This window comes from Anticarsia gemmatalis, chromosome 21 (assembly GCF_050436995.1).
Source record: "Anticarsia gemmatalis isolate Benzon Research Colony breed Stoneville strain chromosome 21, ilAntGemm2 primary, whole genome shotgun sequence".
In the NCBI taxonomy this organism is placed as follows: Eukaryota; Metazoa; Arthropoda; class Insecta; order Lepidoptera; family Erebidae; genus Anticarsia; species Anticarsia gemmatalis.
Window position 1 is genome coordinate 6,867,710 of NC_134765.1, and position 16,991 is coordinate 6,884,700.

General features: G+C 34.3%; 1 protein-coding gene across 4 annotated transcripts in view; it reads left to right on the top strand.

Moving 5' to 3' along the window:
- Positions 1 to 16,991, top strand: part of shg (DE-cadherin) — a 225,246-nt gene that overhangs the window by 175,696 nt on the left and 32,559 nt on the right. For all 4 annotated transcript variants that reach the window (XM_076128200.1, XM_076128201.1, XM_076128202.1 and 1 more), the window contains exons 2-10: positions 10,047 to 10,120; positions 11,205 to 11,327; positions 12,420 to 12,545; positions 13,282 to 13,431; positions 14,425 to 14,610; positions 14,862 to 15,064; positions 15,282 to 15,459; positions 15,688 to 16,180; positions 16,522 to 16,793. In XM_076128200.1, the coding sequence (XP_075984315.1) occupies positions 10,047 to 10,120; positions 11,205 to 11,327; positions 12,420 to 12,545; positions 13,282 to 13,431; positions 14,425 to 14,610; positions 14,862 to 15,064; positions 15,282 to 15,459; positions 15,688 to 16,180; positions 16,522 to 16,793 (1,805 nt within the window). The remainder of the gene's footprint in view (positions 1 to 10,046; positions 10,121 to 11,204; positions 11,328 to 12,419; positions 12,546 to 13,281; positions 13,432 to 14,424; positions 14,611 to 14,861; positions 15,065 to 15,281; positions 15,460 to 15,687; positions 16,181 to 16,521; positions 16,794 to 16,991) is intronic.

Sequence of the window (16,991 nt, forward strand, 5' to 3'; positions counted from 1 at the left end):
TGCTTTCTAATAAGCAGGACCTTTAACGGGAATTTTAAATAAAAGTTACCAATATCATTGAACTTTATTGACACTTCAATAAAAATATTATAATGATATTTATAACCCAAACGACCACTTGTCTCTTTGATAGTTTGCTTGATCTTCAGCTCAAGCAATGGGACTTTTTGGCATTTAGTTAAGTTTACAGAGCTCAACCAACAGTATCTTTCAGGCATTCTAGGTTTAATTGGAATATCTCTTAACATTAGGCGACAAACGACATTTACATCAGTTGAAAATTTTACTCGAGGAAAAGGAATACTGGTCGCATAGACAGATCTTCTCGTCATAGACAAGCAAATATACGAAATATTTATTCAAGTAAAAATCTTCAAGCATATTTGCATCTATGATCTCCAAAACATATCCATACACAATGTTATCTCAAAAACAATTAGTCGTGTAAACAAGCTGGTCGTGACGTAACAAATATGTAACATTTAAAAGGCTTCACTAATAAGGGTCGAGTACAACGGCACTAATGACCAGATAACTGATTGCCTTTCAACAGGGTATTAAATGGCCTCGTAAATTAACGCCCTGACGTGATTTGAAGAAGATTTGTTGGCATTTTAGTGCTAGCACGGGTTAAAACGAGTTGGGATTAAATTTTTACGTTACTTCAAACTAAAGTATTTTAACAAAAAAACTCCGTTTGAGCAAACGTATTGACATAACATACAAAATAAAAAATGCAATAGTGCAGTTTTTGTTTTGCGTCGAAAAGACTTAATCGATTTCTATAAAATTCGGCACAGAAGAATCATAATAACTACCATTTCGAAAAAATAAAAAGACTTCTATTAAAAAAAAGCTAGGAGGATGAAGCAACAAGTATAGAATTTACTTAAAAGTTTTCAATCAAAACATCTCGTATTAACAAAATAATTATATCAAATAACTCAAAGCAAGACAAAAACTAATTACATTAGCCTACATAACACTTTCAAAGCCCACAAGCCTACTTATCAAAAGTGACTTAACCCTTTAAATGAAGCATGGTGGGACTAGAGTGAAATATTCAACTTTTTGGTGGGAAATAATTACCCAACTTTCGTTGGGAGTTCGTAGTTCGCGACCCCTTCCCAACGAGTTGTCCAACCGTGACCGTCGTGGGAAACGAACGTCTAGACAGTTTTTGTATGTATGTTTGTAATGCGATGTGATAAATCGTGAGTATTCTTCAAGTAATTATAAGGTAGAATATCGGTGTAATTCATCGAATTTTAATAAGATTCTATGTGTGGAAATATGTAATTGTGGAACAATTACATCTTCATGATGGAGTATCATGTTTTCCATCTGGTTTTTCTTTGCATTTCTGAATACCTCGTTGCTACCAGTAGCTTTAAAGTAAAAACGCTGATTTATATCAAGTAGAACAAATCCTCTTTCACAAATTATTCAGTGTGAAGTAGGTAACTTCTTAGACAGTATCTAATTTAGCTCTACCATAGCTTTTAGCTTTACCTTCACATCCCTAAACTAGTGAAATCAAGCATAGTACAGATGCTTCTACATAACCAAAACAATACGTCATCGTCATTCTAAAAAAACGTGCTATAATATGGTAGAAAACACAGAATTGCTTCTTTCCGCCATTATTGTCCCACATGTGAGCCCACCCCAAATCCTTCTACTGATCTCTGCAATAAGCTTTCATCTCCCAAACAAGGAAAACCCTCTCTTTATAACACACAACAATGTTAAATAAAACTATTTATTCAACAAAGAAAATACCGACGTAATTATTATTAACCCTCAAATTACTAGACGTTAAATTGTCGTAAAAATTAAACGGACGGATTAAAATACGGAAGTTTATCAAAATGGTAGCGAAACACGCCACTTATTATTTGTATGCAAATATTAATTTAATTGTACTACACTTACTAAACCTATTGTTTTAATTTTATTACCATATACTGTGTTTAGTTTAGCTTGTATACAAACCGAGTATGAAAAATATTTATCATCTTGAAGTGACAGTTATGAAACCCCGTTGGCTGTTAAGATATAGAGCCGTATCAGATCAATCAGTTTTTTTAGAGAATATGAGAAAGTATAGATGTAATTTATTTAGTACTTTCAATTACTGCATACTCACACATCACCGCCGGTCACGACCACAAACCTGTAGTGTCTGTCACTATCAACTATCGGCAATCGGCTTGCTATCGAGAAGTTTTGTATAAAAAGCTGATCAATCTTCTAGCTGGAGCCGTACGAACTATTTTTTCAGTACGTTTCAAATGTCGAACTCTTGATACACTCAGGTACCGATTGTACAAAATCGCACTTCTGACCTTTTCAAACAATATGACCATAAAATCACATTTAGTGCGGTCGTTTTTAATTTACCATTCCAAATAAAACGTTTGATGTCATCCCTTTACTTTCGTTTTTTAATATACCTTATCTTCTATAAAACGTGGTCACAAAATTTTAACTATCGTCAGTATTATTTGCTATAAAATCTGCTATCATAACTCTAAGTCTTATCTCACGTTTATGATAACCATGGATTTTTTACCTTTGATAAGCAAAGAGCTTTTTGTTATGCGAATATTTTATGAGTATCAGTTACCTTCGCTTGCCAACGAAATATTAAATCGTATGAAATATTGTAGATTGTGAACGTGTATATAGAAATGTATTAAAGTTGGTATCGTAACCTGTGTTTTCCTTTTTGAGGAGAAAGTTATGTAAAGGAGATTATATTATATATTTTTTGAGATATCGCTAAAGGTGTAACAAAGAAAAAATACGGCTCAAATGAAATGAGTTGGTCACAAAAATTTTGTCGGGAATCTTATCCTAATAGTGTTTCAATCACCTTATAACTGCGTCGCATTCGTCGTTATCAATAGTAGGTAAGGAAGTTTCATAGAATATAGCCAAAAATATTTTGAAGTGAACGTTTGTTATTTAAGCTTCACTTATTCAGTTAATAGACCATGACATTTTAACTCTCACGTTAATTTTACACTCTCGCTCCACAACTTAATCGCTATAAATAACCCGGCAAAGTAAATAAATTCAGTAATTTATTAAAAACGTCCGAATAATTAGCGATGGCGTGTCCATAATAAATAAAAATCTGAAATGGCTGGAAACTGCGCGCATTTTTCCACCATTTATTATTGAACGGTCAAAAGTGTCAGTTTGTGGCCCCAGAAATAAGTGCCTATCGTTGTAAAACGCCGCTTAATTATAGTGGCCCATAAATAAATATACGAAAAGGTTTCATGAAAATTTTCTTTCGGCATTTCGGACTTTTAATTAAGTTCTAGTCTAATTAATAGATTCGTATTAAGTTTTACAAATGCCTTCTAATTATTCTGTTTTCATTTAAGCTGGTCTGAATTATTAGCGTCTAATTTCTTTGTTTGTTTTGTTTTGATTGTTTGGTTTTTGAGGTTCTGTAAAAAGTTAATTATTTTTACAAATAGCCTCAATTATTTTAGTCCACTAAATCCTCTATTTCTTTCTGTATTTAAGTAAAAAAATATGTTATTTACAATTTAGACCATTTGTGCTCACCACAAAAAGTGACCACAAAGTAAGCTAAACAATACACTTAACCCTATAAATACAACCGTATTTAATAACACGCGCTAAAAGCTAATTGCCAACAGCGTGTTGCGTCCCAACTAAAAAAAGTCCACACGACTACATCGACGTTTACCAAGCGTGTTCCATACTTGAATATTCAAATTGAGGCGGTACAATAGACCCCACTCCCCCCTCAGATGACCCCCTCTAGCCAAAGGAAGTCCAACAAAGGATCGCTGAGAAAAAAGCTAGGATCCGGTGTCAGTCGCACGCTAGTCCCCCCCCCCCCACTTTTGAATGGCCGCTAGTGTGTTGTACCTGAGGTTTTACCTAGTTTTATTCTTCCGTAGAGTATAATAAATTTGTTTATTGTATTCTTTCTCGTTTTTATGTTGAAGAACGAGCATATATTGTGTTGTAAAAGGGAGCTCGTGGACCGTTTGTTTGTAAGGGTTTCAGATTAAATTGGTGCCGTAAAAGGCAGTTAACACTAAAGTACGCGGTATTTATTTTACGGTTAAGTAATTACTTGAAACCTAACAAAAGTTTTGTAGCCCAACATGGTTCTGTTTACCCGATCAGTGAAGTAGTAATGATTGTACTAATAATTATATTCGTAAAAAACAACGCATTGCGGTCGAAATGATTGATGGAAGATCTAATTAATTAATCAAAAGAACATCATCAATTTTTCTGTTCCACTTAATCAGACTTAATTAACCCATTCACAACTTAACCGTTTATTTTTAAACCAACAATATATAGTTTCATGTTACAAATACATTAATTATCAAGCCTTGGCACAGCCTTACGAATTGTTCCTTAGGGAGGTCACGTGGGTTCATACGGGCGTTATGGGTCTTATGAACCCCACGTCGCGTTTGGAGGGTTAACTGTTTACGAGCAACGAGTTCCGGGATGAATATTTAATGATAAGCAAGTGATTGTGGATGTAGGATGTGTGTATGTGATAATGTAATCTGTTGGTTGGCAACCCTGGCTAATTTGCAAGAGAGGGCTTAGACGACCTGTTGTGAGGAGGTTTGATGTTTATTGATGCAAGGATTTGCTATTGAACGTGGGTTGTGGCATTTTGGGTGCAAAGCGCGTTAATAGACTTGGTAAATGGTGTCTTTAAATAGACCTTTAATTATGAATATATTGCTTTATTTCCGTGTTTAGGAAAAGTTACGTTAATTATATTTGTTTAAGCTGAAGGTTTGAGACGTAGTAGCTATGTACATTGTACACTTAAGGAAATTTGAACAAAAAAAAGAAACAGGATTTCAACTTGATGCAGATCGCTCTTTTGCGTGTATGTATATTTTAATTTATAATCCCAGTTTGTATGAAGTTTGGCTACTTGCCATATCAATTCCTGAATTCAAAACAAACCTAATAATCCTTGTCAGAAGCTCTTCAAAATTCCATCCATGCTTCGCAATCATTCCGTACCAGCCAATGATTTCTAAGATAGCGTCACATCAGTGCATGATCCTTTGAAGCGGTCCTACCGTTCCATTTATACGATAATATCCCCCGGCTTATCTCGGGTACCTTATAGATCCCCTTCAAGTATAAACTTGGTTACCCGTGAAAACGTTAAGAAAATAAAAGTTGTTTACTTCCTTCTGTGACGTTGTGTATGTGCTTCTTTGTCCTTTATCTATACCGATGATACGGGTTTGGTTCTATATATCTATTTCTACCTCCAACATTCTTGAAGGTAATTGAAAAAAGGTACATTTTGGCTCTGTTTTTGACAAATATAATCTTAGAAGTAATATTTTTGAGCAATATAAGTTGCAAGACGAATAAATTTTGCGACAGATTTAGTTAAAAATACTCGAACATTCGAATGTGGAAGTCATTTCCACTCTCAAAAAGCAGCCAGGATTTCCGCTCTAAATCATTGTTCGAACAATTTCAACAGTTTGTTTCCTCCAAGTTCTACTTGTGTAATCGAAAACGATAAAAACTAAGCCTCGCTTAAACAGTGTACTGAAATAAATTAGCCTGTTCAACCGGCACAGTTTGGGAGCTTCCGAAAATAAATCTAGTGCCTTACATTCTACATCACGATTTAAAAAGAAAAGAAAAAGTCGTAAAGTCTCTTAATTTAGTTCATCAAAGCCTTCATCAATCAGGCTTCGGGCCAGCTTTAAATAATCCGACATTTCCATCACTACTTTTTTGTTCTCTATGGTAAACTAGTGATGGGACATTAACATAAAACTTATGCTATTTAGTCGACTAAGTAAATCGACTCGTTTGCTAACCAAAATCAAATATTCCTTCTACCTTAAATGTGGTAATGCACAAATACCTATAGCTTAAGTAATATTCATGTGGATTATTCTTGTCTGATATCAAAAGCCAGACAGAATGAAGAGGTAAGATCAAAATTAATAGCCCGAAACTAATGTCTACAACATTTACGACAAATACGTATTTTGGATCCGTTTGGTAATGAAATATTATTTATAGTTCTATAACTAATAAATGGTTTGATTTTATGTTGTTTTAGCATTAAAACGGTTACATTAGTTTCGAAATAGTGTTCAACCACGACTATTAAATAGATTGTGTCCATTGTTCAGACGGGTCAATAGTTAATAGTTCAATGCTTTCGAGAACTATTAAGTCCATCTTCAATTGATTATCGACCGATAAGGACCTACGTTCTACATTTGTAATAACTGAAATGACTAAACAATATTAGTGTAACTCGACTAAATCGATTAATCATTTTTATTACTAAGAGACATAAAACTACATGGTGCGTAAATGAAAGTAATAATTTATTATGTGAGAAACAACAACAAACATTTGTCGTCTGTTTCGAATGAGCTGTGAATTATTAGATTTGTAAAAGCTGTGATGTAAATAGTAATGTAGTTACAACAGATTAGGCGGCAGTAAAATATAATCAGAGTGGAACACTCGTATATTATAACTAAGTCGTTTTAGTATCAGTGAAAGAAATTATTGTTCTTGGCTTATTTCAAGGATCGTTTATTTGTTAGTTCAATTAGTTATCCTTGAGGTATTTTTACGTCTATCAAAAAAGCTTTGTTGCTAACACGTGTGCTCACTCTCTCTTTCTCTTCCGTACTATGAATGCTGATGGTTTGTTTTCCATTTCGCTCGGATAGAGCGAATTGAATTCTTTATAGCAATTTTTAAAGAATTTTTAGTTTTGTGAAATTTTTAAATACTTAATAATAATTTAACTGAAGTATGATAATTGAATTTATGTATGCAAATATCATAATAAATTAGTCGACAATTAATATCATCGTATAATCCCATCACTAAAGCCCAATTCATTAATGCTCTTTATTTTCTCCAAGACTTTCGACTGCTGTTTTGACGTCCGCACAATGGAGTTTTTGTCGATTAAGAATGGACCCACAAAAGGCTTGTATTGTGCACATAAATTAATGGTTATATAATTATTGGGTTAAGGACGCGGAGTTTGACAGCAGAATAAATGTGCCATAAATTGAAAGAATAGAGCAAAGGGTTTTTGTTTTGGTTTGAGAGAAGTAGATATCGAAAGGGTTGCTGTTTAATTAATTCGTTGATATCTGATACCATTCATCAGTAACTAATAATAAGTCAGTGACTTAATTGGGTCACGAAAAAGCCCATCTCGGTGTAGTTTGGAGTTGAATATTTTGTATTAAGAGGGTGCAAATTTTGATCAGTTACCTCCTGTTTCTGAGGTACATTTAGCGATAGATAGTTTTATTTAAAAAGGCTATTGAATAGATAAACTACCGCTAAATGTACTCAGAAACCGGGGGTTAGTAGTTTAATAAATAAATCTACAGCTAGCCTACCTTTGCTTAAATAAACTATTGACAAATACGTAGTAAATGGCGTAACCGACTGTCAAAATAAGCATTCTTATCATCCGAAATTTGTATGTAACTTATATCCTATCCTATGGCAGTTCCTGTATATTACGTATGTTTCCGTTCAAAACAAGTTGAAACCGAACCCACAACCCAGACAGTCATAATATCTAAGTTCATAGACTAAGTTATTCTATCCTTTAAGTTCGGCTAAGTTAAACGGCTCAGATGTTATCGCATGACTTAGTTTCGCTGACCGTTTTATATATTACACAAATAACTTGGCTTTTAGACTAAATGTTGCGGCTAGACTGCACTGAGTTAGGTTTAAGTTTTAAGTTATGTAGTCTGATTAGAAAAGGTTTGTCTTTTTAATTTATAAGTTAGGATATTGGCAGAGATATTTTCTCTCTCTCATCAAGTCAGAAAGAAGCATATCTCATATGATATGCTTCTTTCTGACTTGATCTAATATACCTCCAGCTATTTTTCCACAAAACGCATTCGGTTTATAACGCATGTATAGCAAGACACGTATCTGTTGTGAACGCTAAATAAGTTTGCAGGAAATGTAGCCAGTGGCTTTTCGGTTGAAATCAATCGCAAAAAGTATTTAGGAATAAGTTATTATTTAGCCAGTCCTAACTCAATCACCCAATATTGATTTATAAGACTTCTTAAAATACAATTTCTTATACATTTCTACCTCTATTGAAACATCACGCGTCTCCATATCACAATTCTAAACTAAACAAGTTCCTCCTACGGTGCTGCCCACACCATAAACAAATTTCACAAACGTTTGCTCAACAATTTCTCCAAAGATAGTCCAAACGATTGTTACGATATTAATATATTTTTCGCTTTAAATTTTCCCTATTTTCCATACACCTAAGAACATACTTTTCGCTTCGAACATCGACAGCATGTGGGTGTATCATAATTGGAACGGTTCTGGGAATCGAACGACGTACCTACGATTATAAAGCTTATATATAAAGTATATAGCCTCTTATATTAGAGGTAGTTTAAATCGAATTCCATTACTAAGAAGCTTTCAAACTTGAAATTGGGGAGGAAGACGCTTTGAGGAAGTATCTTGCCTTATTAGTTTATAATTTTACGAGACTTACTATAGCCTGTGACTTGACTTGCGTAAAGAAATACGTAGAATACTTACTGTTTGTGCCTGTGGAGCATCTCATCACAATTTTTATTCAAAACGGTATTTTTAACGTAATACAGTTTTATTAAGAAGAACTAGAGAATGCCTATGTCCAGTTGTGAAGAAAGGTTAGGGTGATATACTTACATATATATATATATCGAGCTTCACACAAACAACAAAGTACTATATTTACCTACAAATGAGCGTCAAATGACGCTTGCAAAGCGAGTAACAATTACGTACAACGATAGTGCTGTCATACAGAACACCAGTCAAACTCAAAACACAAAGCTTAGCCCCGTTTTCTCGAAAACTACACAATGCTCACCTGAAATTCCTCTGGTAATTGATTAAACAATTCTAACGGACGTCAAACGAAGCTAGAATCTAGCTTGTAGCCTCAAAAGCTAGGTACAAAGCTAGCTAGTGTTGAATTGGGCGACCTTTTCTTAGTGTCATGTGTCGTACAAAGGGTATCCAAATGTGCAACTCGGATATCGAATACTGGTATTGATTTTCAAGGTGTAATGTCATTTCAAGTATTTGTTGTCTTGATTGGTTGGACGTTGAAGGTATGAAGTAGTTTTGTCACGTACAATTCAACTATTGCTTTGAATTATGTTAGTGATAGCATTTATGAATCAAATCGAGAGTTTCACTACTAGATAGAAGAAATAAGGTTCCTATTGAAATAACGAAAGCTTGTAATCATATAGGTATTAATCTACAAAACTAAAGTACTTATATAAAATTACATATTAGTAGGTTGCCTAAAAAGCTACACTACTGTTATTACAAACAAGAACTACTACTAACATCTGCAATAAATTAGTAATAAAAATTTGCAATGAACATGCAATTTCAAAAACGTCACATCTCACAATACAGTCACAAGACTTACACCCTTTTAGAAAATTCATATGTAAAGAAGACTCACTTTACAAGTCCATTTGAAACATAACACTAAACGTGAAGTGAACGCTTATCTTAGTGATATTATACTCCGGATTATCTAGATTGCTTACAGAATAGCTCTCGGGAATTGCAGCTCATAACGTGAAATATTAGATTAAGATGCATGTTTGTATAACAAGTTATTTGTTTATAATATTCGCCACCTGTGGATAAATGTCGGGTAGTTTAACAAATGGATTATGACTGGCGTGAACAACTTAGATTTTGAAAGAGCATTTTGTTGTTACTTTGTCGAGTAGATAAAAATAAGGATAGCTCTTACGTTTCTGGTAAAAATGACACTAGTTATTGCGCTTCAACGTGCAGTCTTTTTTTAATTCATTATTTTTTTAATAATATCTTCGTGCTTAGAGGTATAAAGGTTAGTTTGTAAGCTATTGTTAAATTCGCTCTGCCTGCAAGTATTTAAATATGTAATTAAAATTAATGTTTTCTTTCTTTCACAGTCCGGGAACACACATCACACCATATAACAAGATTAAGGCACTCAAGACACTTAGATGGGTACCACACAGCTTCCGTGAGTAAACACCCTTATCTCATTATCACCTGTTATCACCTTATCATCATCACCCCTCCCCCGACAGCTTTATCCCCATAGATTTCGTGTTAATTTTAACGCTTCTTTATTTTCAAAATAGGTGTTTTGCATGAAGTATATTATTATAAAAACGTATGTAAAATATTATAAGATAGCTTACACGGATTTACGTAAGTGATTTTTAAAATCATTTTTAATTCACGTCTCATATATTTTTCACTATATTTTAACCCAAGCGTCCTTTGGATCTGCAGGTATTAATTTTAAGTATTGATGTGTATTATAAGTATATATTTATTATTATATAAGGAATATTACAGTGTCGGACAAAAAATGTACACATAATTTAAAATAAAAAAATATGTTATAAGTTGTTTGTACATTTTTTTCTTTTATACCTGTTAAATATGTGTATAAAATATTGTTGTATAATATATGTAAATATTACAAAAGATTTTTAATTAAATAATTATTCTTGTCATTGCATGTTGACTGTTCCGTTCAATTTGTACTTAATTAGATTTTGAGAAAGCGTTGATTAAAATGTTTTTTATTATCATAATTGTATATTTGCGTGACTGGTAATTTAATTAGACAGCATGCAATGTAAGATAAATAATTATTTAATATCCGACAATTTTGGCTTTTAATGGTAAACTTTACGCTTGTCACTCTAAATCGATAGCTCTCTAAATTTCAAATCCAGATAACAGTTCATTTGATAGTCATACTTCAAGGCTTTAGAGAATACCAAATAGCCGATAGCCATGCTGTCAGATGGCTACTGAGATCAAGTTTTAGGCCTATTTTCAGTAACTTATCTGTAACCAGAGATAGCTCACTATAGTTGCATTACTAGGAATCAATACAATTAACAATAACATGAACATTCAAGTAACTCTAGTAGACCTATCTGTGACTAACGATTGGTTATTGAGAATAGTCGTAACAGTGAATTAAGCTAATAAAAGTATCATATAGACAAGCGAAAGTTTACCAATTTGTTGTGTAGATAATGTTTAGCTCAATATTGACGTAGTTGCACGCCCTAACGCGGTTTCAGTTCATACCGGCGACAGCACCCAAGCTCGCGGTTAAGGATAACCACAAACCGCTGTTCACCGAGTGCTTGAACTACAGGCCGACAGTGAAGGAAGACCAACCAGTCGGCACATATGTATTTACTGTAAGTACCAACACACATTATTTATTAGCAGCAAAAATAATATATATAACAGGAGCGCGATTCTGTACAGTCGGTGCTGTCGAGTATCGAAAGTTTGACATTTAGAATGTACTGCCAAAATAATATGACGCCCGTCAGAGGCGCTGATCAGTGCCTCGATTCTCTTCTACTATCGACTACCGACAACCGGCTAGCTATCGAATTCTGACATTTAGAATGTACTGCCAAAATGTTTCCTACGACACCCGTCAGAGGCGCTGATCAGATTTTCATACAAAAATTCTCGATGACAGATCGGATGTCGGTAGTCGATAGTAGTAGAGAATCGAGCTACTGGTCGACGAGGTTTGGTCGACGATGTAAAATCTGAAGTTATTAAAAATAGCAATAGCAAGAGAATCAAACTAGTTAAATATTCTTGAAAAGTTTTTGAACTATGTAAATATTACACTAACAATTCAAATATGATTTTCTCGCGATCAGGCAATTATTTCATTCTTATAAATATAAACCCTAAAAATGTAGTCATTACACTGCTATTATTATCTGGACAAAGAAAAATATAGCATTTGAAATCATATTTATTTCGTCAAAAAACGTGAGTATAGAGTATATCATGACTATTCAAATGATATGAACTTACAGGCTTTCTCAGTTTGCATGTCAATATCACAAGGATTGAGGAAAATATACTGTTTATTCGTTTGTGAAATCGACTTCCGATTTCGTTTGATCAATCACTTAATATTTCATGCCTCGGATATGTACTGTCGTATGAAAATATTGGGCACATATCTTGTGTGTCTGATTTATCTTTGAGATTAATTTATTCAAGTACTACGACAGCTGCAGATCTAATAATAGAAATGTTACATCGAAAATTTTTGATTAAGTTCTTTTACTATTCGGGTTCGATTCCTGAAAACATCATTTCAAAGACTTAAAAAAAAAAACAGTTATAACAACCTTTTACCCCTTTCCTTTAGTAATATTTTGTTATATTTTATTTGTCTAGCGGCTAAACTACTCCGAACATAACAATTAGAAAAACTAATTTTTGGAACGAATTCTATACTTTTTCCATTCTTCTAGGTGCACGCAGAAGACCGGGACCCTCCTGAAATGGGTGGTACGGTAACGTACAAGTTCGTCTCCACTCCTGGTGAGAAGGAGAGGTTCCGCGTCGACCCTGAAACAGGGAGCATCACCACGGCCGATGTTAGTATAAAGCCTTTCTATTACGAAGGGAAAACCTTCATAGGACCTTTCAGATATACACGTAATTTCGCTCATAGGCGTTTTGCGTATCTGTCTTATAAATGACACCTTTATAGGACCTTTCAGATATACACGTAATTTTGCTCATAAGTAACTTTCTTTATTTGTCTTCTGGTATGACCATGGAATAGATCCATGATGACTAAAATCGATATGTGAAATGTGAGGAAATAAAAAAGTTTCTATGTTGCCCTAATCCTATTTTGCCGGTATACTAAGTGGATTCAAATTCCATCAAGTTGAACACACTCCTATCCTAGGTCGAGTTGACAATGTCCATATCCTTATTACAACTCATTTATCCCTTACGGAAAATGTCAGGATGGTGTATTTTTTGGACAATCAAACAGCATGTTTTCCTTGACTCGTAAAAAACCATCATGCGGATACAGTTCATCCTACGAGAAAAGGCAGTCCATACATTCATGTTTTCCTCAAGAATAAGCGGTCTACGGCTATTACTATCTACTATTATGATATTGTTACTATCGGTGTAATGTCCTCCAAGATTTCCTGTTTTCTTCAACAACCAGCCCAGATTTACTATTATTGTTAGAATTATCATTTATATTATATTTGTATTCAAATCATTTGCAACCATGTTGGAGATAAGGTAGGTAAAGTAATATTTACGAAGTACTTGGTGAAATTTTCTGATAATGTCAAAATTACTTAGATGTTCGACCACGACGAACCGTCCAGAGAAAAAGAAGCCTACATTACTGTCCGAGCGTCTGACAACGGACAACCCCAGTTAGACGATGCGTGTACCATCAAAATTCTCATAGAAGACGTCAATGATAACCCGCCTGTGTTCGACAAAGTTGTGAGTACAAACTTTTACTTAATTTATGCCAGACATCATTATGACTTGAAATATAATATTGAAAGGTAAACTAAATATATTACCAGTTTTGTTTCGTTCTTCGAACCTTTATGTAACAAATTGCCATTATTTTCGAATATGGTGATCCAACGACCCACTCCTTGATTGATGGTCAGTTTTATTTCATGTTTACAAGTAACCCCGGTCCATTTCTAAACGTCACCATTACTTTGGCGTTATCTAACATGCAACTGTTTGTCGTCTGTATTGTGACTAATATTATGTTCGTTCACTAGCCTCAAAACGTGGCGCAGACTATATTAACGCTTGCCTGTTTTTCAAAGGTCTTCCGTGGAGATGTTTGGAAGGTTTGTCCAAGAGAGAGTATATCACAAAACGAGAGAGTTCCGCACCAAAAATGTCATAAACTTGCAATTATAACTTGTATAATATGTATATTTTGTTCGATTGTTACCATTGCTCCCTTGAGAGATGACTCATTTATTAGTTTAAGCTGTGGTACCAATCGATTGAAGGATTTTTTTGAATTTTCTATTTCTCTACTTGCATGTTGCTGCATGTCTGATTTAGGACCATAAGCCGCCCCTCAAGGCGTTATTGGTAATAATATTTTATGTGTTTCGTGTGTTTCAATACACTTTCTTTGCACATTTGTAGTTGGTGTGTTTTCTTTAGCTAGGCTGCTCTTTCCCCCTAGGCGCATTTTATCACACTGCACGATTATAATTATTTTGGAAAAACTTTCTCTAAGCTTCGGGCATGCTTCGCGTAGAACATGTCTTAAGGATAATCCACGATGTGGATACTGTTTTAACTGTGTACTGAATCGTCATTAACTGAATATTTGATTTGTTAAGGTTCTGAAGAAACATCAAGAAAAATGTTGGTCTTTAAAATTTCATGGAATCCCCCCACGTTTTAATGGTATCTTTTGTAGATGATGACTTTACTAAGACGATTTTTATTGTACAGTCGTATTCGGAGTCAGTTCCTCAAGACCTCCCGAGTGGGCGGGAGGTGATGAGGATATCAGCGACGGACATCGATGACGGGAACAACTCCATCGTCCACTACAGCCTAGACTCCAACTCGCCTGATCAAGCATATTTTTCTATAGATCCTGCTAATGGAGTCATATTTTTAAATAAGACCATCGACGTGAGTATAAATTATATTTTTTTTCTCCATTCTATTTCTTTCTTTTATTTGACAGATAGTTATGTTTGATACACATTTTACTACTATTCATATTTTTTTCTAATCTGTCTGTAGATTTTTATTTATACTGTACCATTCCTCCTTCATCACACACTCAAATAAATTCTCCATCTTTCTTCTCGGGTACATCACACTGAAGTACATGCTTTCGCACAGAACTTCGCTAAATTAATCCGTTTTGTTTGTAACAGAAACCGCCGGGGTATAAGTTTAAACTGAGCGCCATCGTAAAAGATATGGGAACCCCATCGCTACAGAGTTCTATAACTTTAGACATCCAAGTTGTGGAGTCCAACAAGAAAAGCCCATCGTTCATCGAAGTTCCAGATGAGCCGATAAGATTAAAAGAAAATTACTCGGATTTCAATACACCCATAGCGACAGTGAGAGCTGTGTAAGTATGGATTTTAACTTAGTTTGTTTACGTTGTAGAGTTTTAAGAATTTCTTGGAATTTTGTACTGTTGGGCTACAACTTTATCATAACAATTTAGAAAGGTGGTCACACAATTTGTGCTTTTGTAAGTTTCAGCCTAGTTTGTAAATAATACATATTTTACATATAAATATATGATTTTTGATAACTTTACTTAAATTGAATTAATTTCGTAGGTCAAATATACCCGAAGAAAAGAAGCTTCAATTCGAGCTGGTGCAGGGTCAAACAGAACAAACAAACAAATGGCACACATTCGTGTTGGAGCCCGAAGCGGATTCAGCTTACATCAAGCTTGGAAACCATTTGGATTATGAGAAGATCACTGATTATACTCTCACCGTTAGAATACAGGTAAAAAACAAGAATATTTTACACATTCCTTTTTACAAAAGCTCCTTTAAGTATGAAAGGATTAAGAACTAGTACATTTCTCATATAAAGCATTTTATAACCCTATTGAGAACTGTTTATTTTATTTCATCGATAATGTTACATTACTTTTAAAATTATCTTGTAATCTTCTTAAAGCTTTTGGGAAACATACTTATCACTATTTTAACCATTATTATTCTTTTCCAGAACAATTACAAGCTAGCGGCTGAAACAATAATCCAAATTGAAGTAGAAGATGTAAACGACAATATTCCTATCTTCAGTGAAATCCGATCAGGCAGTGTACTCGAAAACGAACCTCCCGGCACACCAGTGATGCAAGTCCGAGCTTTCGATGCCGATGGCACATCAGCTAACAACCAAATAACATACGAACTCGGCGACCCATCAGATCCTTTCGAAATTGACAAAACTACTGGCAACATTACAACTTTGAACATGTTCGATCGAGAAGAAAGGAATTTCTACAATGTGAAAATTATTGCGACTGATAATTCAGAATCGGCGCTTATTCCTGGTAAACATAATGCTGGTCAGCAAGTGTTCCTCATTGAGATAGCTGATAAGAACGATAATCCGCCGAGGTTCACCCAAGATACTTATGTGGCGGAGTCTATCGCTGAGAATGCGAATATCAATGAATTGGTGACCGAAGTTAGTGCGGTCGATATTGATACAGGTTTGTTAATTTTGATAAGTATCTTTTATTGTTTCAGAGCTTTTGTGGTATTATTTAATTTCAAAATGAAGTTATTATAATGTTTATTAAACTTATTTTAAATACCCATTTGCGTTGTGTTGTCTGATCTAAATTATAAACAAACAATGGTTCTGGCATTTTTTACTAAAATATTTTCTGTTCAAATGTTTCAAGCGGATCTCGAGTCGTTCAATGACAGTTTTCAAGCGATTTCTTTGAAAAAAAACATATTTTGTAAATACCTTCCAAGTAGAAAGTCATTCAGTGACATTTTTATTTATTATGTGAACGGCACATTACTCAAACTAATTTTCTTTCAGCTTCCGTGGTAACATACAGTATCGTAGCCGGCAACACATACGATGCTTTCGTGATCCGTAACTTCACCGGCGAGATCCGTGTCAACAACGAACTGGACTACGAGAACATCACCAGTTATAACCTCGACGTCAGGGCTTTTGACGGCATCTACGAAGACTATGCCAAAGTCATCATCAATATTGAGAACTTGAACGATAACCCGCCCGTGTTCTTGGCTAATTATACCAAGACTATTGAAGAAGAGAAACTGTATGAAGGGTGTATTGTTAAGGTAAATTTAACTTTAAAATTAATAGCTATTTAGTTTATTATTAAGTGAAGATATATGGAGTTGAGATAACAATTTGCGTGATTGTGGTAACTAGGATTGAATCATATCATCAAAAATATGAAAAAAGCCATATCTTCGTGCTACGGTTACGGTTTCAATATTTTTTCATTACTGTTGGAACATTATTTTAGGTTATGT